Source organism: Lepisosteus oculatus, chromosome 19 (assembly GCF_040954835.1).
Source record: "Lepisosteus oculatus isolate fLepOcu1 chromosome 19, fLepOcu1.hap2, whole genome shotgun sequence".
Classification (NCBI taxonomy): domain Eukaryota; kingdom Metazoa; phylum Chordata; class Actinopteri; order Semionotiformes; family Lepisosteidae; genus Lepisosteus; species Lepisosteus oculatus.
The window spans coordinates 10,477,624-10,503,400 of record NC_090714.1 but is presented as its reverse complement, the minus strand read 5'-3'; the positions used below and the strand labels follow the sequence as shown (position 1 = coordinate 10,503,400).

The following is a 25,777-nucleotide window of genomic DNA, read 5'->3' as shown; positions in this document are numbered from 1 at the left end:
ATATCTTTCCCACACTTAATATCTATCTAACATGTTGAGGATGTGTATTGGCAAAGCACAGCATTTACAATATTCAAGGATGTGGCCTAACGTGTGAATTTGCAAGTTAGGAAATGAGTAATTCTGATTTGTTTCTTAATAATAAGCCTCAGCCATTGAAAACAAAACAGAGGAAAACAGCAGTGTGTGCTCACTGCATTGCTCCATACAACAAGGCAAGCGGAAGAAACCTGAAGATTAAAATGGTAAGCTAAACACAAACAACCCAAAATTAAAACGTGTAGCTGGATAACAGTTTTTTTTCCTCTCTTAGGAAACTGGCCATTTTTAGTAACTAAATGTTTTCTTTTGTTTCTCCAGACAATGGTCTTTTGAGACGAAATCCGGAAGCTTTTAAACTGTCTCGCTATTAAAAGACAAAATGAACATCATGCAGCATTAACAGTGTTTGCACTGTTTTCTGACTGAGCCCCTTTTTCTTCTCTTTACAAAACCCCAGGAACTAAAGGTCATGGCTGGACTAATGTTCTGCTTTGATTGGGACACAATAACTTTACAAAATCATACCTGCGTACATCCCCAGACATTATTTAAAGTTTTTTGCTAGAGGATCCTGCCTGTAGAAGGTTTCCTGCACAGAGCTCCTTAATAGATGGAGCAGCAAAGCCTACAGCAATAGGCTTCTGGTAGGAAGAACTAACAGAAAACTAAGATTGCATAGCATGCGGATGCTGTGGTTAGGAGAGCACTAAATCTTAATACTGGAAGAACAATATGATACGAGACCCCCTCAAAGAAAATCTTTCATGACAAAGTCCCAAAATATTTTCGGTTCGACTCCGGTTGTCAGTTTGAGAAAAACAATCTTTGAATATTCAGAATCTGCAGACTGGGAAAGCAGTAATTTGGCACAGATATGACAAGGACTGTAACTGTCTACACTGTCTGTTAAAGAAACATTTTTGTAAACAGCACTGCAGACGACAGATGACAACCATCTTCAGGAAATGGAGTGCGAGTCAATTTCATCTTGAAGAGTTGTACAATTTCAAAAGAATGGAACAGCCAAAATGCCGACACCCTGTAGACACCTTTGGCACAAAACAGAATCCCAAACTGTCTGCCTTTCCACATCCCACAGATCTAAAAATACATCCTTAAGAGAATAAACAGATTGAGGCATTAGAACGTTGTGGTTTGGAAAGAAGACATAATAAAAACTGTCTACTTAACAATTTCCGAAATTCGCCGAATCTCTTAACTACTTTTCTTTTTAAAGAAAAAGAACAATGATAGCCACTGTGATACCAAATGATGAGTCTCAGTCTCATTTTATAGTCAAGAGATAGAATCCTATAATGATTCAAATTAAAAAATTCAAAACATCTTAGTCAGTGTTGCCTGAAGAAAAAATTGTAGTTTGTGCAGAAATGTAAATAAATTAGTATACCACTTTTCTCCCTTTTCCAGTGATGAGAATGAAAGTTACCCATTTTATATCCCGAGTCTCAATCCTCTGAGACATGGAATTCAGTTTTATCTGAACAAAGCCATCAACAATTTCATGTTAGAGGGATTGTGGGAGGAAAGCAAAGGAGAACGTGATTATTTCTCTGTGCTGTTATATTGTTTCCCCCAAAAACAATTAAAGGGATTAATTGACATCACATTCCTTAAGAGAAGCTACAGTCATCAAGGGAAATATGCTACATCAGTGTTTCCCAGAGTGCTTGCAATCTCCAGAGCCACACCCTACACCTCAGCAGTTTGTGCCAAGCAGTTGGCCTGGAATCAAGTCACCAGAGCCGGTGCATCTGTGACCAGGACAGAATATAATCAAGCTGTTGAGGTCACTGTCTGAAAGGAATAAGGCTGACCTACTCTCCCCCTAGTTTTCGTGGGTGGCCATCCTTCAATATATACCAGCTGGAACAGTTGATCGCTACACTTCAGAATTCGAGACAGCTGTTTGACAAAGGAATGTCCAGTTCTGTAATTGTTATTTAACTACTGTACAGCACTTAATTAGAAAGGACAGAAAAACCTTCCATGATGACTTATGATGACCATGATGCACTTGGAAGAGACTTAATAATAGTGCTGCATATAATTATCTTTTGATCCCGCATTTAACATTTTGTGTTGCTGGTGTGGGCATTGGGGATGCCATAGTAACCAAGTATAATAGGCGGGTCTAAGGAAAACAGATACCAATGCAGCCATAAGGTACAAAACCAGTGGTCTTTACTTACAATGTGGTTGAAAAGCAAAACAAATGCCCATGTTCCTCTTTGAGCTACTAACTAAACTTGTGTTTCTCTTCATCATTAACCAAGACACTAAATTACTTACCTGTTTCAAAATTAAGCATTCATGTTACCCCGACTCACAGCTGCACAGTCCAAGAAAGGGTCCATTGACCATCCCATACAGGATCCTCCATTCTTTTTCCCCCTCTGGCTTGCTGTTTTTTTTTTAAACCATTACCTAACCAATCATCTTCTCCCAACTAGTCAGGTGACTGAGGATGGCAGAACATTCTCCACAGCTTTCTGGGGAATGTAGTTCAAGACAGAGTGGCCATCTTGCCTCAACCTGTCATCCCTTCACACTGGGCTTACAAGCTCCATAAGCAGCTCCTGTAGTCAACCATCTATAAAAAACAACTATTTAGTACTCTATTAATAATAAAACATGATTATATAATTAACGACTTATTTGACTAATACTTTCATTCAAAACGACTTCCATGGAATAAAAATAACCTATTTTTATTATTACACACGTGGTTTTAAGGTTAGGATTTCAGGACCAGTTTAGGCCAAGTGTCTTGCTTATGGGAACAGTAACAGTGGCCCATATCTGATCTGGACCCTCAACGCTCCAGTTAGGAGTCAATATCCCTAGCCCACTAATCCACAATACCCTGTGCGTCCAGTGTTGTAACTTATTCCCCTCTGCTATTATTGCTCTTACAAAATATCCTTCACAAAGCCTGGACAGAAAACTAGTAATGAGTAGTAGGCAATCCCATACATTGCTGTAGTGCAAAACCTAAATTTGTATTTTTTAAAATTAGGGTGTTCAGTATGATACTGAAATTAAATGAATTGATACCAGTGGCATCATGGCCAGAAAACTAAGATGAAACAATACTAAAGTCAACATGGATAAATAGCTGGGATACATGGAAGAGATGTGCTAATTTGATTTTGCCAGTGAAACTGAAGCTGTGTTATGTAGAAACACACCTCTTGTTTCCAATGCTGTAGTCAGCCCTAAAACAAGTGTCCTCTTTGGCACTTGCCATCATGCTAGCAGAACTGCGTGGTGATCCTCAAATCCTGAGATCCTCAAATTTCAAGATTTGAAGATCTCATTCCGGTAAAGCGCTCCGTTGGCATCCCCTGGTTGGTCTGTCACTGTGGATTCTGAAGAGGTCCAATCTGTTAGCTTTGTCAGTGCCTTTAAGGCTTTTCAAAACCTAAATCAGGTCTCTTCAGTATGCTGTATTCAAACTAAGAAGAAACAGTTATTTTATATCAGTCACAACGGGAAATCTCTTTAAGTCCAGTGCAGTAGTTCAGCTAGATCCCAATGAAAGGGATAGAGAGATGAAATGTGTGAGCAGTACTTGGTGTGACTCTCCTAGTTGAGGGAATGACAGTCTAGCCAAGGAGTAAGCTAGGGAGTTTGCTGTAAGGGTGAAGGTAAGGAGGTTGGTGGGATGAGAAAGAGAAATACGTTAAGAAAAGTCCTGGGTGCGAGACTTGTGTACATAGAGTGGAAGTGTGGGTCTAACTTTCCTCCCGAATTTCTGTTATAAACAAATTAACTGCCGGTTTCCCTCATTCCCCCTCACACCTGAAGAAGGCTCCACAGCCGAAACTCTCTCTTTCATTTTCCTTTCAGCGTGGAATAAACCCTTACCTGTTCCTTCTCCCACAAACTCCTTGAATGTATCTGGTCACTTTTCTTTTTTTGATTCCAGAGCAGCTTATCTATTTAATAAAACGCAAAGCAGGAAATCAAAGAAAATACAGTGCGTATGTTTTGTTTGGACTACTCGTTTTTTTTCAACTGGTTTCTCAATGATGAAATTAAAAACATTCTGATATATTTATGAGGGGAAACTCAGCATTCCTCATATTCTATACATGCAAGACAGAACCGGTTAAACTTAATTCCTTTAATGAAAAATGTTTTTTTATTCTGTGCTACTGGAATATGCACTCATACTGTACATTAACATTGAGGATTCAGGCAATTTTAAATAGATTTCACAATTGAAAGCTTCTCAATTAAAAGGAATGTTATATCAAGGTTGTTGTGATGCATTCACTTTTTTTAATTAGAAACTCATAAAAAGCATATTATCTCCAGTCACTTTGATTTCACAGCTATGGCTAGACTCTGGGTCTCCATTTCCACATCTATGCAAATCATATGGATGAAATAACTTAAGCAACAGTCAGCTAAGCCAAAGGACCCAGAGGTATATGATTTCAAAGCCTTTATTTCCTTCCCAGTCCTAGCCATGAAACAATAAAGATCTCCAAGCATGACCACAAGCTAGGACTGCTCATGGCCTACCATGACCCTGTCAGTCAACAGGCCTTGGAGGCTTGCTTGGAAAAGAAATACGTCTCTTCCCAGCAGCCCTGAATTCTGGGGCTCTGAGCTAGCCACACAAGGGACACCTCTTGAACTGCATGTTGCTTGGCAACTCAAAACCCTTTACAGTTTAAAGCAGCAAAGTAACAGCAGTCCCTAGCCAAATGGTTCTTACCTTCAAGGAACTCTTATGAAAAAACTTATGAAATGTCCAAACTTTCATTCATAATGCTGAATATTTACAAGCTGCTGCTCGGAAAACTGCATTCCTGAAACTTGCATCAGTAGCAATTTTTGAAACCAGCTTTATAACAAATAATGTGGGTACCAGCGAATATTCACCTCTTACCACTATAAATATAGGGCCTTCCCACAAAGAGATTACCTGAGAAACTGGTCCTCACATTTAGACCCTAAACTTTATTTCAAAGCTTTTAAACAATCAATAGGAACCCAATATATATATATATTTTTAGTTTAAAACAAGGTCATGCAAGCTTGTGTTTTTATTGCTGAGAAAAGGTGGAATCTTCATATTTGACAATGAAGAAGGAGCTCTGAACCACTTGTTTTATGCTCCTAATTATATTCTCTTCAAGACTGATTCTGCTTCCAAGTAAAATGAGACCATTTGTTAGTAACTACCTGGTAATGAAGTGTGAACGTCTGTGGCCTGCAAACATTAAGGGATTTGGGTTTTCTAGCATTTATGCACCTTTCACACATTATCAGTGATTACGGGTTGTTCCCTGGTGATTTGCCACCCAGGCCTGCTGAATTATCTGCAGTAGCAAGGCCCTCTGAGTGCTGGCATGCATCACGTCTGTCAGCAGGCTACTGTGCCTGGCCTTTGTTCTGTGGCTGAAGAGAGAGGGCTGCTGCCTGTCTGGAGACAACCAAGGTGCAGTGTGGCCTGTGGATCAAAACATGGAAGTGGTTTTCAAATAGCAGTATGAGAAGAAAGCATGAGGTGCACACATTGTGACACAGGAACACTTCTTACTGTTATCAGATCAAACCTTTTGCTAGAAAAAACAACCCATTAAAACACTGGTTAAAATGTGCGATTCAGTGCCGTCTCAATTTACAACTTTTAGTACACAAAAATACCGTATTAGTCATATGAATGTGCACTGAATATCACAGGTCTCTGATATTGCACTGATCTGTTCTATTACAACTAGACTAATATGAAGCCTAGGGGTTTGTATGAGACAGCAGGGTGTGCCTTTTTTGTTTTCAGAGCACTGCAGTGAGCTCTCTGCAAACACTGAAGTCAGGAGCTCCTTCTCCCAGTTGTCTGGTGTAATCCTTCACATTAGCATTCTGAACAGGCCAGCACTGCCTTGTCTCTGACGTCACAGCCAGACAGATCAAGGGAAGCACAGATAAAGACACACACACACATCAGTGAGCCGATTGTCTGGTAAACAGTTTACTGCAGATATTGATTATTGAACACTTTAACTTAATAAATCACCCTTAAAAATGTTGCAGGTCTAATCATACTAGGTTTGCATGGTCCCATATTTATTTTCAATTAATTATGACTCGCATAATATGCAGAGTTCACTGATCCTTCAACAGGAAGCTCTAAGGACTTCTTCAAACGACATCCCCCTGCAGGGAATAACTGTGAGATACAATATAATTAATACTAAATTAAAAGTATTTGCACAGTGAGCTTTAATTTCCTTCAGGTTGTGTATTTTCTTCTTCACATATTCATCAATAAATGACAGACTGAAGTCACAGCATAATTATAGACAGATTTTCATTCTGGAGTTCATTCTTCCCCTCTCTTATCGGAAGATTACAAGTCCCACAGTCATGGTATATATTAAAGTGATCTGAAATGTTCAGCACATTTTGAAGAGGAGTGATCATGTTACTTTTGTCTCAAATGGTCTCCAATAAGCTGCCTTTTTTAATCAGGCTGTGATGTGAGACCACAGATGGTGAGAGCTGGTGAATGACTTCTTGCAGTAAAATGCATCTGTCAGCAGCAGACAGGCTCTGATCCCAGAGAAAATTCCCCAAGTTTAAGTTTTAATGTGAGAATTAGCAAGCAAAGCCTAGAAGGTACATGTTGACAACAAGAAAGTAGTTAATTAGATTCTTGTCAACTAATTATTGTAATAATTATACTGAACAATCATTTAAATCATGGGAAATGTCTATTTTACACCTTGGCTCCCCTCAATCCTTGTCAATCTTGTCAAGCTAACCTTAGATGATTTTCAAAAACAAGACTAACATTTTTTATTAAAAAAACTGACTCAAAGAAAAAAAATACTTCAGTGTCCTCGAAAAAACAAAACACTTTATTTACAAAACAGGGAATCTTTTTTTTTTAAAACAGGACAAGTTATACTCTAACAGTGAAACAGTAATAAGCCAACTTCAAATTCTGATTTAATGCAGGTTTCCATTTTCAGTGTGCAAATGATCTAATTTTAAGGCAAGTACTAAAGCACGCTTCAGAGAGTCCTTCGTGTGTACAAGAAGTACTCAGACACTAGTTGAGCAGAGCAAGGAAGTATGTTCTAAACACCCTTTGGAGGACATAATCCTGACCTTCTCCCTTTAAGATACTGGGACATTTTGTTGTGACAACTTTCTGAATGCCAGTATTCCCTGAATTTCAAATTAATACCACTTAAACACTGCCTGAACTGGAGATGAGAAAGAATCGGTGTGCCACGCTATTGAGAGAAATTATTATATTTAACTTATTTTAGCCTAACTCAAACTCCAAGAAGCACTACAATTAATGTAAAATTAGCATTTTTGATATGGTTTGTATTAAACAGTCTTCTTACCAACACCCACATATGATGGGTTGTGGTTATGCTATTAACGGATTCTGGAGCTTTAGACTGGTCACTGTTCTGTCAAATGTCTACAAAGTACACTGTCATCTTCAACAGAACAGGGGTGATTACAGACACTCAGCTTGACCTAAAAGAGAAGCCAATACCTCAAACGCCTTTTGCTGTCTGGTCACTGGAAGAAAATACCCACATTTTAATTTCTAGGAAGCCATCTTTCTCACATTTCTATTGTATTTAAAGGTACAATCCTGTTTTCCACTGCTCAGAATAACTGAATGTATCTCTTCTTGCACTGCTGCTTTGCTTTCACACAATGACTTGAACTTACGAGGTACTATACTTCGATCGTGAGTACCACCACTCAGCAAAATACATTTTGTGCTTGTTCCTCCACATCGCTGGCCCAACCTTAGCGAGGTCACACTTGCAAATAAGATGAAATCCAAGATTAATTATAAAAGCAGCGGAGACTTTAAGGAAGCAAAACTGACCTCGTCAATGTCAGACACAAAGACGCAAGATAAAACACCTGGAAATAATGAGATGAGTGGGGAAAAATAACTGATTTAATGCTACAGTTATACAAAAGTCTTTTAAAAATCCATAAACCACACAGTGTTTCTATCTGTAAATTTGTAAGTTTTCTCGCCTGAGGTATTCTACTATGCAGACTGGCATTTGACATAAGATCACAGTCGCACATATCACATCTTCTCTTGTTCAAGGGTACTACACTAATTACAACTATTGTTTACATGGCTCAAAAATACAAAGCGATCAAGTACAAAATGAAGGGTGTAATTAAAAGGACTTGATGTTCACGTTTTTTTTTTCACGTAAAAAGACTGTAGTTAAAGGTGATAAAATGATGTGGGTTTTGGCAAGCAAGCTCTTTGAGATATATGCACTATGACAGGGGTGAAAATGTCAGCTACAGCATTAATTTGAGGACAGAAGTATCCATCCTGCTAAAAAGAAACAGTGTAAGCAAAATAAAGGAAAAGAAAGACATACACATCAAGCATACTTCTAGATTTTAAATTCAAGATGATTAATAAAAGGTATCTTTGCAATCTTTTAAACAAATGATTAGTTAGATGACGTTTTAAAACCCTGGAAGCACATCTCATGTTATCCAGCAGTAATCCATTTGCTCCTCAGAATGTGGGCAGAATTCAGGCTGGTCCGCTGTGTTTGCAGGTCTAACTGCTGCAGTAGTGTTTAACTCAGAAAGAACTGCCCTCTAAAACCATTGCCCATGTCGAACAGAAGACACAAGCACAAGCACTCCCCCAGGGAAACAAACACACCTGATGAAGCTGTTCCTTTTCAGCAGTGTGGCCTCAGCCTGCTCTCGGCAGGTAAAAGAGATCACAGAGACTTGAATCCACAGAGCTAAACTTCCATTAATATTTTTATTTGCCCACAGTCTGGGAAAAAAAAAAACGAATTCACCCAGCACTCCCATCCCGAACTGCAACGAGAGACTGGGCATCCAGCTTCTTTGTCCACTGATCCCTGTGCTGCAGCCACCACCACAGAAGAGAGAGGAACCAGCACCCGCGGGGGCCCAGTGACTGTCCAGTGTGGAACCAGAGCGAGAAACTCTACAAGGGCCGGAAGAAGGGGTGGTGGGGTCCATAGTGCATAGGCAAATTTAAGTCCAAGTTTAGGTTCGGGAGCACGTAATTGACCGGGAGGTTTGGCAGTGGGGGGACGTAGGGGGCAGGGATGGGCATGTTCATGGGCTGGGGGGGTAGGCGGGGCAGCATCATGTGGGGGGGCAGCAGTGGCGGCCCCTGCAGCAGGTGCTGGGGGGCCGGCGGCGGATCCAGGGGAATCCGAGCGCCGGGGTCTGCAGCGCGGGGCAGCTTGGGCGGGAGAGCCTCCGGGGGCGGGCCCACTCGCTTGAGGGTGTTCTCTGGAGGGAGGGGAACAGAGAGGGTAAGAACGGGGCAGACAAGGGCGATCTGCTGCAGTTGGTCAACACTCATGAAAGTTAGGTATGAAGAACATTACTGATTGCCAGTTTAAGAAAGAGTTACAGACTTGTCTAAGGGGCTATAATTAAAAATCTCCAATGTGAGCTTTACAGTATTTTTTCCAAGCAGAGGATTCTACTCCAATTCAGTGTAGCATTGAGGATTCAGTATGGCTTCATTTAGTGGATTTAAATTAAGATCCACTTTTTGGATCTTGAGGCTTCTATTCTTTGAACACAGAGTTTGGCCATATGAGGTGCTTAAACCGAGCGACTGGGACTCACCTGAATTCTTCTTTCGCAGCTCCTCTTCGGCTTCCCTCTGAATCTCCTGAATTATTCTTTCATCGTCTTGCTGTGAAACAAGAGGCGCGTTTGAAATATTTTATGCAGGCTCAAATTCGAAACTTGCAAGACTTCATGTAGTTCCAGCCAAGTGCACCACTTTTACAAAAGAAATGCCACATTCCACATGTGAAATGACAGGCAAGTGCATAATCAGAAAAAAGCAAATGACAAACAAGGAACGAGAAAAGACCAGGGGTTTTCATAGTTGATTTTAGAAAGAAAAAGCGCCACTGCTTTATTATTTTTTCCAAATATTTTATAACAATTTTTAAAACTCTCAATTTTCCTAATGGATGTCTGCTCAACTGCTAATTGCTGCCTATCTAACTGACAAGCCAGTTTGATCCTCCTGGTGCAGATTACAGAGCATATGGAAGACAATGGGACAGCAGCCAGCACTAACAAGCAAACAATATAGAAGGCCAGTAAGGCACAGCAGGCTCAGTCACTGGTGTGCTACGTCTTGTGATTTAGGACAGGTCTAGGTCTTCATACAACACTGAAAAATCACCCTACAAGCTGTGACTTTAACAGGGAAACTTATAATAGGGTAAATGGGGAAAAATGCATGCATTGGAATATCATGTACTTTCATTTTACAATATTTAATACAAGTAATAAAACAAAAGAATCTCACAGAATATGATACAAGAAATATTTTGTGCCAGTCTTATTCTGAAAACTAAGCAGATTTAAGGCTTGTAAAACAAATGACCTATTTGTATTATAAATATTAGCTAAAAATAGCACACCAGACTTAATATTCCTTGATGAGACAGTCTTTGCAAAAGCGATCAGCAGTTGAAAACCATACATGTCACACTGCTGATGTCTGCAGACACTCCTGGGATGTGGCTGCTGAACTGTTAATCCATCAGAATAGAAATACTTAAATCGCTACAGCTAGTACATTTTTACTAAGGCTTCAAAGAATTGCAGTTCGGCTGCTATCTTGAACTAAATGTGGCCCACAAATCTACCACAAGTGTAATTCCTCTGAACAAAACATGAATGAGACAGATCTATCACTTAATTATTGGATTTAAATTCATTTTAAGTGTTGGGATCATTGCTGGTTTCAGAACCAACATTAATGTGCAGTAAAGCAAATCTTGTAAACAAAACCACACACAATTAAGTACTCCCACAAAGATGGTTTTACATTATTCTATAGCAGTTAATCAAAGTTCCTGGTATAGTACTTTTCAAATGCATCATATTAGTGCGATCTTTTACAAGCTGAAAAAAAGCCAAATATTTTGCCTGGTGATGCAGTTGGTTTGAAAGGATGATACAGTAATTATGTTCTGCAGTAGACAGTAGTCCTGCCAATCATGTCTTTCACGGCTGTTGCCGTGAGTACTATATCACTTTAAATGTATCCAATGTGAACCTTTTTAAAACTTCAACAAATCTAATAATTTGTAAAGATCACAAAGTAGTAGCAGTAGCAGTAGGAAGTGGGATTGCACTTCTGAGAGACGTGGGCCTTAATTGTGAGACAAGGGTGACAAGATATGATTTAGTTCATTTTAATTAGCAAAAAATGAAAGATTTAAATCACAAAGACTTGTTTAATGATGTAAGACTAACTAAACAAAGGGAAAAAACCTAGTCTATGGAAATAAATTTTTAAATTCTAAAATGCTTTATAAGACTCAAATAAGAATGTTCTTTTCTTCTCCAAAAAAGTTACAATTTACTTCCTGATTAAATTTAATTGCACTTAGACACAGCATGACACGTTAAACTGTGATACTGATGTAAGTAATCTCAGCCATGCCCTTTCTCATGAACTGAGCATGGACAGATTAAGTTTCACACTCTAACGTTTAGCCATTTGTTCTGCAAGAAACATTCAGAAATTAACAATAGTTTCCCAAAATCATTTTACAGCAAAGTGCAAATGCTGGATATAGAAGGTGTTTTGTAGAATAAGCCTTGATAATAAAAGGTAACAGTTCCCTAAGGCTTGGTAAATCAATTTGACTGTAGGGAAAGCCTATACTAAAGTAATTAAATAGCAATATACAACTGTTAACTGGGTTTACTTTACAAAGTGTCTTAAATTCAGTTTAAAACATTATGGCTTTAAACTAACAGGATCAGATACTTGTAACTAAAGCTCTACATCTTTCAATTCAAACAAGTCCAGCATGACTGTGGGTCTTCCAGTAAAAGAAATCACTACAAGCTAAAACTATTCATTGCCTACCTCTCTCAGGAGTTGAAATAAGTCATCATCAGAACATCTGATAACGTTTCAGGCTATACTGCATACTGTATATATATACATGAAAACTCTTTAGGAGGAACCAGATTTGCAAAAACGTATTGCTTTTACTTATTCACTACAGGAGTGGTTGTCAAACTACAGGACCTATCTCAAAGCTTAAGGGGACAAACGTTTGGTTTGTATAGTGCTAGTGTAACAAAAACAACAAATAATATAATAGCACATCCTACTAGTGCTGTGTTTTTGAACCTACAAAAGCAGTTTCATAGAAATCATGTAGGTTTTTTTGGTACGTTTACTTGGAAACGTTTACTAAGGAGAGAATGAAAACATTGAAATCAATGGTCCAAATTATTTATGATGATTAATACCAAGATACATATTGCTTTAAAAAAAAAGATGCAACAGTCAAATTAAAGGTATTCTTAACTTCCTCAGCAAAAGGTCTTCAGCTATAGTACATAAGAATGATTACAAGTAAGTAGATCAAATTTAGCTCATCTAACTCTTATGTTTTGAAGTATTTACTGTAACTGATCCAAGGATCTCATCCATGTGTTACTTGAAAGAAGCCTGTGTATCAGCATCAACAACATAGCTGGGTAACTTGTTGCCATCAACCTCCTCTTTTAAGTTTTAAATACACTTTGCTGCAGTTTCCACTTGTGTCCCCTGGATGGTGTTTCACTGTTGATTCTGACGGAGTCCACTGCATTCTCTATTCAAGATTATAGAGATTCACAGCTTTTAGCCTGTCTAATTTTAGTCAGGACAGGACACTCCTTTAAGGAATGCATCAGTTCTTCCCTTTCTTGGATAGATTCCAAAGCAGCCAACCTTTCCTGCATTATGGCACTCAATAATGCACACCATATACCTGAAAATGAGGTTATTATTAGCACATTGTCCAATTTTAACATAATCTCCCTTCACCTGAATTCTGTGCTTTCGACAATCTTATTTGATTTCTGTTGCTCCCCCACAGAGTTCAGAAGATGACAATGAAGCATCAATATAAACACCCAAGTCTAACTACACAAGCTTGGTAGTCTTTCTGTAACTCTTTTGAAACTCCTACAGCATCTGCTAAACCAACTATGCAAATATGCATCCAGTTAACTAGACAGCATTGACAAGAAAAAGAAAAGTGTCAGATCTTTGTATAGTATGCTGCCCACAAATGGGTTTTGTTAGGGGATTTCCGCCCATGATAACTGGATTTAATTATAGGCAGTAAAACATTTTGATAGTCTGTTAGATATTAATCACCATTCTAAGTTTAAATCTAAGAGTTTGTATTTACGGATATTGTCTTAAAAAGTTTATATGTAGTGACTGAATGGTCTACTTGCAGTTTTAGCGTGTGCTGTGAACACAACACTACATGAATTCTGGGAAGAACTGTTTCAGAAGATAAGCAGCACACTGGATATCTGTGCTACAACCTGGATCCTGGTTGTTTGGCCCTCAAACACCTTTAAATTACACCTGGAAATAGCCAGATGACGCCTCTCGGGACTTGGCTTTTGGGCGACGCCTTACAGAAAAAGTTTGAGAACCACTTCTGCAGCTGCAAAGCCTGGACTGGAAAAGGCCACTTGCACTGACACTGAGTTGAAACAGAGGATTTGTCTCCTTCTCTCTGAGGACTTACTGTGGGGTCTGTCCACAGAGAGCACTTCTTGCAGTGGCGGCACTGGGCTCCAGGGGAGCGGGCGTGTTGGCAGAAGTGGTTGTAGCCGTTGATGGGCTCTCTGCAGAGGTAGCACATGTAGGCACCACAGCGACAGGACATCCTGTTGCAGCCCTCGGACTTCACCAGGCCCGTTCCGCATTTGTGACACTTCCTGACCCGAGCAGCTGTCATCTTCTCCTCACTGGTCAAAGAATTCAAGACATTAAAAAGCAGTTCAAGTGTTTAAACAACCTACATGGGGATTTCATCGTCTGACATCTCTTATCCAACACGTCAAATGTGTTTTCCCTGACTGCATGGGGGGCATTTTATTTTGTCCTTTTGTAATGTTAGGACTTGCAAAATAACTCATAGGAACTAAACTGAACTGACTTTCAAAACTGAACCCACACAGAATAGTATGAACTTGATTTATGTATGAATAATGTAGTCATTATCAAATTGATGTCACTAACACTGCATTTAATATCTACTGTATATATCATACAAAAAGGATTTAACATAAAAGTCTGGGATAAATGTCTCTCTCCTTCAAAGTTATATTAAGTACAATAGAGTGTTTTCCTGTCAGATGGTTAAGGATGTATTTAAGTTGCAGGACATGGTGGAAACAGGAAATTTGGTCTGCAACCCAGCTGTATCCTCCCACAGTACTGTGAAAGCTGCAGGAAGCCCTCTGCATAGACCTATTTCCTATTCAAACTGCATGAGAGCTGTGAAAACACACAAAAAATCAAAGGAAAAACGTGGACATGGCAGACTTTGGAGCCACTAAAACTATCCCTTTTCTGAAATGCGTTTGCTTAAGGCTTTTTCAGCATTTCTCCCTGATCAACATATTTCTGGTTGACAGCATTCAACAACGAGTTGAACAGAAACTGCAAATACAATACTCTCCCCTCAAATGGCTTAAAACACAATACAACTACTGCCATCCTCTGGCACATTCTGAATGACTACCAATTGAGGGGGTTTAAACAGCCACAGGAAAGAAAAGACTGCATTTATGTTTGAAGGGGGTGGGGGCAGGGTGTCTGGACTAACACTGCTGATGCAGATTCTGGTCCAAACTGGTGTGAAAAAAAAAATTGGAACACCTGCCCCAAGGCCATATAAAGGGTAATGCAGCCCTTAATATTTATGATCTGCAAGTCAACTACAGAAGCCTAAATAATATATGAGCATACGATTGAAATGGTTTCCTAGTCAAATAATGGCTTTAAAAACAAAAACACACATGGCACACACACTTACAAAGCCACCCTGAGGCGAATCTCGTCTTTCTCTGCGACTTGTTCACATGTCAGGTCCATATGATCCTTCCAGAGGATCTGGCACTTCCGACAGGTCTCCTGATGATGGGAAGAGAAAAGTGGGGGGTTTAAACAGTCTAAAACACGTAGTTCTTTTCTATCAGGTACACTAATATATTCAACTGCCCTGCTCTAAAGGCTAGTGCAGCTGGCTGTAATAAAGATGCCCCGATGACTGTTGACTGATTTGGGCACTTCTGAGTGGCTCTGATGCTGCATCACAGTTTTATTGTAAAAAACCCTCAGGTAGAAAGTCATTGGCAGCCAACTGCTTTCCATGCGGTTCCGGTTAAACCCATTTCATGCAAAAAAAAAAAAAATTAAAAGGAGGTAACTTCTTCAGAAATATAATTAACACAACCCCCCATGGTACATCTGCCATCACAGGCCTGGGTGAACACATGTGAGCCCACAGGCAAATTGCTAATGGAATTCTTCTTGTGCACTTAGAGGTGAGGCACAGGACAGACTGCGAGCGACTCATTATCAAGCTGTCACAAATCTGAACAGAAGAAAGAGTAGTGGCAAAACAGTGATCGGCATATGCAGCAGTCCTGCAAAAAACAAAACCATAGAGAAAGAAAGAGGTCACAACTTCCAGCGTTTTAGGTCGGTTTTGTTTTTTAAAGCGACATCTATTGTACTGATGTTTTTTTCTTTAAATTATTGCAATCCATATTTTTGTCCAGCATTTAAATATGCTGATGAAAAAGCTATCTTTTTTAAGACAAGCAGAAACAAAATGTTTAAAATGGGAATCTTTTACAGGGTATTAAATCTATCAAAGATAAATTATGAAAAGAAAAATAATCCAAAAATTTCAGTCTTTTCTAGCCTGCAAGTATAATGTAGGCTTGTTGCTTAGAGACACTGTTCTCCATTTGTATTCTTGGTCCTGTCAGCCTGCGATTTTCTTTGCTCTTTCATGAGGCTGTCACAGACATGGGTGTCCACTACACAGGGACTACTGCTCCTTGGCTAACAAGGAAAATGTGAGCTCTGAATCATTAGCATCATTTCAACAAAACATGTGCACACAACAACAATAAAAATAACAAGCCTGCTCACATGTTTTCCTTTGTAAGGACTAACCTAATGAGAGAGGGTGCTGTGTTAATTCAATAAATTTTTGTTGCCTAGCAATCTCCCACAAAAGGTGAGTGGATAAGTCCTGTATTTTAAATGACTTCTATGAATATTCATAGGACTGAACTTAGCCAGGAGACAAGTGTATGTCTATTATGGAAATGTCAAGAGATGAAATACGTGGTACTGAAATGTTCGATTTTACAGGCCTTTTTTTCATCATTTTTTTTTCAGCTGTTACAGCTACAGTATGTGCATACAGTGACACAAAAGACATGTAACAATTGGATTGGATCTGTTCAAATAGTTTAAATTATCCTGAGCAAAAAATTGATCAAGCGCTCATGATTAATTTTCACAAATGAAATGTGACACGCTGTCAAAGTGAAAATTAAATTCAGGTTATTTTGAAAGGATATTTATACCTGTTTGGAATAAACCCTTTGACATGTCTGAATTCTCAAAAAACAATTACAGCAAACAGTCAAACTACGCAAAGAGTATCTTCTGATGGTTTAAAACAAAACACCATTATGCACCTGCCTAACACACTGAAAATTCAGTCTCAGAAGGTGCACTTTTTAGTCTCCTGGTAGTTTCACAGAGCCACAGAAGGTTCCAGAAGCTACTACAAACTCACTTTGGTCACCTCTAGGAATCAGAGAAGGCCGAACACTGAGGCAACGCTCTCAATACCATGTCAATGGGGGAAAGTGAGAACTGCTAAAATATCTAAAGCTAAAGACTGTTGACCTCCATATGACATCCCAGTCCTGGCTGTTGATTTCCATCATCAAGAGGTTGAAGGTTAAGGGGACAGCAGTAGTGAGGTTTTACCCAAACGAACTGTCAGGAAAACGGTTTGTGAGGATGTGTCACACCCTAGGGCAAGGACAGGAAAGCTCTAAAAACCTGAAACCATTAGGATACAATGTCTTGAGCGGGATTTTCATACTGGCACGCCCGAGGAGAACCCTGCCAAACTCCCTCAGCATGGTCAGTGGCCATGCAGGCGAGGTCAATAGAGACAGGCACATGGAGGCATCGAGTGGATGTGTATAGACTTGAGGACAGACTTTGTCCTATTTTCGTTTTTTGTCCACATCCAGAATATGAAAAAAGAAGAAACTGGGATATCCTAAACTACTCACCAAGGCACGTGTGCCAAGATACAGATGAAGAGCAGACACTTGGAAAAGTAAATACCTAAGTTAGCACTACCTCCCACATTAAGCATTTTATACTTGAGGCATGATTCACATGATGTGGGGAATTCTTAACAAGGTTAAGCACAAAGCAGTACATGTTAGATAAATCCTGGAATTTGTAGTACAGTAATGAGGAGGTGTTCGTCTAAGTATATAAGAGGTTTTCCAATGATTATTTTGCATTTTAACATTTTCATACTAAAAAAATTGATATACTCAAAACACTTATGCTAAGGTTCTATGATCATTAAAACTTTCCTCATTATTGGTGTGTTTTCTATTTTATAAAAGTATGCATGAATGCCCAAAAGTGGAAGAGTGAAGTCAGCTTTCTTGATTCAATTGGCATACCTGTTTGTCAATACAACCCATTCATGTAGACTAACAGCAAATGCCTATGACTGACACGACCATAAAACTAAAGGTCGATTCCAATCACAGTGGTGATTAATGCACAGAAATAATGTTCAATAAAGATAAAAGAAATAAATAAAATGCTGAGTCCCAGCTGCTGCTCCAGTGTCTAATGAAACAAGCAAATTAAAAAGTCTTGAATTTGTAGCTTCACCATTTTGTTTTGGTAACCTAAACTGTTTGGGTGATAGATCAATCGCTAACATTAGCACACATACTGTACCTTGCAGAATAATCTTTTTTGTAGATATTCCTACACTTTGTACTAGCAACACAAGAAGAGCAACTGTGGCTCCTCATCAGGTATCTTATGACAGACTAGGCCCCCAGGCCCTGCTTAGCCAGTACCATACAGCATGTGAGGCTAATGTCTCCTGGATTAGTTCCTTCTCAGCTGGACTAGAAGGCCAGCGTGAACTGAACTGCACAGCAAGGGCTCGTCTTGGGCAGCACAAATTTACCATTTGAGGTTTGACCTGATGGATCGGGCATCTGCAGCACAGGTCCATGGCATGAGACACGAGTCTGTCAAATAGCAACGCATTGACTCTCAAATCAAATGGGACCACATGCTGTTCCTCAATCCGGCAAAAACTGAGTTTTTAGATTGAGTTTTAGACTTTTAGCTTTAGTTTTTAGTCTCGCCAGAAAGTTGATAAGCGGAGGCAGGAGAAGCTCATACTGAGAAGAATGTTATTCCTTCTTTTTGTACGTATAAATCCATCTGTTATGCTTCAGGGGTGATCATGTTCGTCAGATCTTGGCGTCCTTCGTCAGAACTGAGGGGAAGCCAAATGTCATAGTTTACCAGGATATCTAAGCTAAAAACCTGCACCTCCTGTCAAGAAGCTTGAGTTTTGACGCAAAAGGACATTATAATAAAATAACAATACAAAACATGCATTGCAGTCATTGACCCAATGAGATCATGGACTGGTCTCTAGTGGGACATTCATGGTCTGAGCTGAAGAACGCTGAAGACCACAAGCAGAGGCCACACAACCTGGAGGAACTGGAGAGATTCTGCATGGAAGAGTGGTTGAATGACCCTCTCCCTTTTAAAGACCATAAAGAGTCTATTAACAGACTACAGGAAGGATCTTCTTGAGATTAATTAAGCCAGCATTTTATGTATATTTTCATTTAGACAGTTATTTGCATTTAGAAAAATTGATTTTCATGACAAATGAAACTAAGAGTTCAACCAAGAGCATGAATACTTTTGGAGATTACTGTGCAAACTGTTCAGTTAGGAACCAAGAGAGGAAAGCAGTGACAGAGCGCACCCTAGTGGTGATAAAAGATTTAAAAGAAAAGGCATCCTGCAGAGCATTTGTATAAATAAATGAGCCGCATTAAACCATGGCAGGATTTACAAGACATGCTTAGGTGGAATAATGTAATTAAAAAAACTTATTCAAAGGACAATTTTTAAGATATACATGCTTGCCAAAACAAAAGCTGCCCTTTTTCCAAATCCAATGAAATACCACTGCAATATGACATCTGAAAGCCATTTGTGAGATATACTGGTGAGTCATGTCATACAGTCACGTGATATGATGTCACTACCAACATCCCAGACGCTCACAATGTCATTCCCAGAAATGAAAATTGTTGCTTGTGGGAAACTGGTTGCAATTTCATATCTATTCATTTCTGCAGGTGACCTTGACAGTAGTTACATATGAAAAGGTCTCCCAGATTGGGTTCACCACACTTGTACAGAGTACACTTCAAGGACTGTAACATCTCTTGACTGTAAATAAATGACAAGGTGGGGCAGATACTTTAGTGAAATAAAAGAAACCTTTGAGCTTTTTATTGTAAAGTGCATTGCTGCCAATTTTTATATTCAATATTATGTTATATTTAAACTAGCTGTTTCACAATCTGAACTGATTGTTTCAGACTGCGTATCAGTTATGTAGTAGGTTTAATAGATTTTTTTTTAAATAAAGGAATGTCCAAGCACCTTTAACATAGAGAATGTTGTCAGCTGTGTCTCTCTAGTGAGTAATAAAACATTAGTGCTGGGCAACCAGCACCTACATACTGAACTTACCAGAATGTACCCAGTGTTCGGATTGTTCCAGCATTTCTGCTTACTCGTAACCAATACCTTGTATCTACAAATTTAAACAAAAAAGGGAATCTGGAAACCTTTAAATGAACTTGACAACTTTCAAATATCCTATTTCTGTACATTTAACAATTGGTTCACAAGCCTAGGTGGGATTAATGAGAATTTCAGGCTTCAGCTAGTTTGGATTGATAAGCCATCAGATCTGTTGTTAAATTCGATTCAAGACAACCTAAAAAATAGGACTACTCTAAGCCTAAGAAAATTAGAACAAAAAATGCATACAAACCATGGCTTAAACCAGTTAGTACAGATGCATCAAAACAAAATAAAAAATGCAAATGACACACTTACTAAAATAGGCTAGCAAAGCCACCAACGTGTTCTTGTAAATCCTTCTACTCATCCATTTTCGAAACTGCTTTATCGAGTACAGCGTCACAGGGGGAGCCAGGGCCTATCCCAACAAGCAATGGGCACAAGGTTGGGTACACATGGGATGGGATGCCAGTGGAATCGCACAGGCACAGCCATGCGACACCAGTGCCAGTTTTCCCAGAAACCAATTTAAGCTACCAGCATGCCTTCAGACTGTGGGAGGAAACTGGAGCACCCAGAGGATACCCACATGAACATGGGTACAAACTCCCTGCAGACAGTACCCCATGCCCAGAACTGAGCTTGGAGCCATAGCCCTGCTAAGCAGCAATAACCCCTGTGTCCCCCTTTATTTATATAGGAAGAAAGTCAAATTGTAGGCTGTGCCTTTATAATGCTTTTATTTTTTTGGCTTTAGGCTGGTATGCAAGTAAAGCAGCTTTCTAAAGTGTTAAAATGCACTGGACCAGAGCACTCTGCGATAGCTCCACCCGACTTCTACCTCAATTACTCACTTCAAAGTCTACACGAAGGATGGAAGGGCCATTTATACCTCCACAAACCTAACACCCAGGCAGCTGCATTTAGAACTGGATTAACAGGTGTAAAAATGTGACTTTCTTTCATTAGAAGAACTAAAATGGAAAAAAATCTGTCAAAAACCTAACACCAAGATAGAACCATTCCAGGAACTGCTGCTAATTTTACAGTAAATGTATGAATGCTGTTCAAACTCTACTGCGCGATGCAGTAAAACAGCCATATTTGTCACCTATGACACTGTGACTAGTCTGAGAGAAGCTTCCTCTTTTTCTCCATTGGCTCTTCCTTCAGAAGAAGGAAAGCTTCAGGTTACACTCCTGAGCCACTCAGAAAGGAATAACACCTACCACAGGACCCTTGGCAACCAGAGAGTATTTCTGTGCTTTATAAAACTGAGTCAGGTTCAAATTTAGGCATTACATTTCTACAGAGGAGCAATAGACTGCACTGAATCTCTGACAGATCATCTCAATGGCGATAAAAAGAATCCATTTTAGCAGCGAGCGTAACATGACAGTTTGGTGTTGGTGGACTCATTTTGCAAGAGGCAGTGGGAGTATTTTAGAAAGCAGTCTACAAAAAAAAAAAAGGTACATTGTAATGGCGTTGGCAGCAACCCACTGTACTGGTATCTCAGCTACTGAAATCACAAAGTACACAACCTATGTTAAGCCACAGAAAAATGTGGCTGGGATTTTATGCAAGGATAATTGCAGGATTTGAACTGTAATTTGAAACAAAGCATTCACATTACCACCCAACAAAGGTATTTGATTTGTGCAGGCGGCCTAACACTTAAAACAGGCGTGTGTTTTCTCAAGCTACCATTTCTTTACCCCACTTAACTGAATGATACATCTTTTAATTTTTCTGGGAAGCATTAATGTGTAAAGCTCGTTAATGTAAAGGTTCAAAAAGAGGAATTGTGATGTGCTTTCTAAATTTGAAAAGGTTGAAAAGTTTTTTTTTTAAAAAGGATTTTAGTTATGGAATATGAAAGCACTGCGGTCTAATACGAAATATTGACACCAGTCTTGTGTCCCCAAACTATAATTGTACACTGAAAGTGTAAGTGACAAACAGAAATGCTAATACGTGATGTTAAGTTATGCAGCCAAATGTAACATTTTTGTTCATAAAAGTGAGTTTTCTGTACAATTTAACAGTTGAGAATACTAATTATGTTTGCAAACTTTCATTTTATTTTAGGAAGTGAAACCTACATTTGTAACTGATAGTAAAATGTAAGAATCCTACTTTACAACTGTTAAGTAGCTGTTTACAACTTTAACATGAAAGGCTCTGCTATAACAGAAGAGAAGGAAGCTGTGTGCGAGGACGGACTGATGCAGGAAACACGAAGCAACACCTCGCAACTTATATACATGGGCTAAAAATAATACTGTGACATCACTGTGATGCAACACTGGTAAAATCACGTGACCAGCCCTCTTCTGGAGACTGCCTCTTTACCCTGGGTCTGTCAACACCTAACAGGAATCGGTTGCACTTCCTGAACCCGAAACAGCGCACGAGCAAGCAAAGAAACCTGAGAGCATTAAGCAATTACAGCCCTCTTTAAAATCCAAAAGAGGAAACAGAACTTGTAATGACCAAATCTTTTCTCTTGCAAAACCAGGTTTAGCGCCCGACCACAAATGTAAGTTTATGGAAAGGGCATAATTTAGAGACCTTTGTGAAGCAAATTAACTAATAAAAAAAGACAAAAATAAAGACGTTAAGAACTGTATTATTTATGCAGGCATCATCAGGAAAAAAAACTAAAAAAGTCCCCCCCCACACACACTGTGATAAAAAACAGTATTAAAGTGTAGCAGGGTATACTTGTTTAAATATATGTAAATTTGAAACCGATGAGAATGTGTTACAGCAAGTGGAAAATTACTGAAGCCAATGATTTCAATATGAACTTGTATTCTGTTGACACATAAAACAGGCTTTTAAACAATGTCAATGCCCTTAAACTGTAACCACTAACATTGTAATTCAGTGTGGAAAACATTTTTCTTCAGGGATGGATACTGTAACTTAGAAGGTAATTTCTTGCTTTCCACTGTTGTCCAACTTGATGTCCAGATAAAGAAAAACACTGCCCACAGTCCAGACCAGTTCATAAGCAGGTTTGTACTGGGACAGTCAGGGACAGATTGGGACAGAGCAGGTTGTATTGTTGTCTACCATTACATTACTAAACAAAAATTGAAATGTTTTTTCTGGTAAATTCCACTAGACAGCTATGGCTCTTAATAGCCAAGGACTAAACCTTCATAACTAAGGTGGTGGGAACACACAGTATGAATGAACCCAATCAGAAATGGCCTACATACCACACTTGGCCTACGTACTTTCACTGAAATAAAAAAGGGCTGTGAAAACACCCGGAGCCAAGTGACTAAGATTAGCATTTAACAACTCTACTCACAAGACAAATAACACACTTTTCAGCAGCCTGTCTGACCCAAAAGTTAAGCTTCAAAAGAAGTGATTTTCAAAAGAACCTATAAAGGGCTTTATATCTTTCACTAAGTGGTAACACCACTTACAAACACAGGGTTAATTAAACATTTATTGCAGAGCTCTCCCAACACTCACACCAGCTCTCCCAAGCCGCCACTATTTCCGATTATAACCTACTACACACAATTCAGAGCACTGAATGCAGAGCAAGCCACAGCACACTGCATACAGTAAAATGTCCCACTGACAACTGGGCTCTTCCGATTGGTCAAACATCCATTAAATGAGCCACGTGACAGGAGCCGGGCAGATGTCAGATGAACAGCTTTTCAGTAGTTTAACTCGGATATAAATAAAAACAGAGGCTGAGACAGCAGCACCGACACTGCTTAAAAATAATCACCACACGCGTACCAAAATATTCTCACCACCTCTTAGATGCGCTTCGGTGAAGCAGGTTAGAATATTACAATTCTGGGCGGATCTGTCTTTGCCGAAGCTTCCTGTAGCTCAAGAGAGGGTGATTGTTAATCTGGGTTTAGTTTCTCAAACCAAGATGCCTGACCTGGACCCTGCAAAGGATTGGAGAGTACAAACATTTTTTTTTTTTACCCGAGATAATTTGTGAATGTATAAAATATCTGTGAGTTTTGATACTATCTCATGAAAATGACACAACATCCTCTCTGTCCCCCCTCCCCAATCCCCCAGCCCTTGTCTTGCAGCCCCAGCACAAAGGCCGCAGTTTAGCCTTATATGGCAGAAAAAGCCAATTGCAGCAGTTCTGCTTGAGGGAGGTGGGCTGGTGCTGTGAAATTTCAGAGGCCTCTTTACTGCTCCCTCTGTCGCTTCCTCATAAATGAAGGAATGTAAGCCCTTGATCAACTGCAGCTGGACTGATTACCCCCACAGATCCGACAGCGCCATGCCTCATTCACGGGGAAAGTGGGCAAAACCTAGCGAGGGGTTACAAAACCTGCTCAGAAACAGACACACGCTTTGAAGAAGGGAGTACATTTAGGCAGCTCTGAAAACGTTCTAAAGCTGCTTCTTAAAAGGTTTGAGAACCCCGCTCTTAAAAGCCCTGTGGCTTGATCAAAGCCAAATGCTTCTAAACAGCGCATCAGACAGAAAAAGTCTCCTGGACCAAAAAGAACAGTTAAAATAGGACCCCGCTGTGGGCTTATTCTCAACAAAGATGCCCTTCACACTTGTGTTTCGGGTCTTTCTCCTCTGTGAATGCTCCCAAAACAAAACTGCCACCCTGGGCCGACCTAAATTAATGATGGGGCCCAGGGCCAGCAATCTCAGGACCAGGGCCTAACAGATGGGTTAACGCACAGCCAGGCCTGGGCCCATGTTGTATTACCAGTGAGAACACGGTAACACCGCTACTACCAAGCTCACCAGCAAGGCAAGAAAAGAAAAGAGAAGCCTAGCAAGAGCTTTTTAACTGACCTGTTTTTGTTTTAATAAGAATGAAGAAACAGCATTTGGATATTGTCTTTAACAGTTATACAAATTGGTTATCTTTTAAAACAAATTTTTAATAAATCAGTTTATTTTTATGCAGTGTGTAATTAACACTGTGTAAATTCAGAGTGACAGAAATACATGTTTCAATCACATAGAATTTAACATTTTACTTTATGTAAATGAATGGCAGCTGGCTGCCACACTTTATGACGAACTTGACTGGTAATTGTATATATAAGACATTAACGTCTACCGAGACCAATAGGTCTCCTGTTACCAAAGCCAACACCCTTGGTTCTTTCAAGAAGCAGCTGGACGAAATCTTGGGATCACTGAGGCGCTAGCAACCCAACATGCTAGATGGGCCAAATAATCTTTTGTTTGTAATTTATGGTCTTATGTTAAGCACACCTTCCAACAGCAGGAAACATACAGCAAAGAACAGACCTAGTTTTTCTAACTTTGCCTCCCAGCAATCCAGTGGTGATAAAGCTGTTGGGAGTAGACTGCTGTTTCCCTGGGATCAGGAGCTTTCCACATTCCTGGTTTGATTAATGGAACCGCATGACATGCAGTCCATAACATAACATTACTGTAATATCCATACCTAGCTCTCAAAGATTTTTTTGGCAACAAATGTGTGGCAAAGACACTGTTATGAAGTCATCCAGGAATCAACATTTAAACTAGGGGATGGATTCAGAATCTGGAAACAAAAAGCCAACATTTTAAGGCTTTGGCAAAGGTATTCTTCAAAACAGAATTTCAACAAAGTCAGCTATTTTAAGTAAGAGTAACAGCACCTTTCCTAGCTGTAAAAATCTGATTGATTTTGCATTAATACTGTGGTTTGTAACAACTGAAACTAAAGTGGTATGAATATTGTAGTTGTGTGCTGTGCACAATATAAAGAAGATATTTTTCCAATGTTATAGACTTTTAGCATTTTTTAGATGTAATATGGTTTGCCCTCTGTCACTTGCACAAGGAACCTGTGGTAAATATGTTCCAAATCGTCCAAAATAAACTAACAGAAACATTACCTTTGGGCCAAAACCAATTCTTTAGCCAGCTGGACTGGCGTAATGG

The 25,777-nt window shown here is 39.4% G+C and overlaps 1 protein-coding gene across 3 annotated transcripts in view; it reads right to left on the bottom strand.

The window, feature by feature from the left end:
• Positions 1-6,917: 6,917 nt before the first annotated feature.
• Positions 6,918-25,777, bottom strand: part of rnf216 (ring finger protein 216) — a 41,857-nt gene continuing 22,997 nt past the window's right edge. For all 3 annotated transcript variants that reach the window (XM_015360534.2, XM_006637245.3, XM_069180735.1), the window contains exons 14-17: positions 14,964-15,061; positions 13,668-13,890; positions 9,715-9,784; positions 6,918-9,369 (exon numbers count right to left, since the gene is read on the bottom strand). In XM_015360534.2, coding sequence (XP_015216020.1) covers positions 9,056-9,369; positions 9,715-9,784; positions 13,668-13,890; positions 14,964-15,061 — 705 coding nt within the window. In that variant the 3' untranslated portion in view covers positions 6,918-9,055. The remainder of the gene's footprint in view (positions 9,370-9,714; positions 9,785-13,667; positions 13,891-14,963; positions 15,062-25,777) is intronic.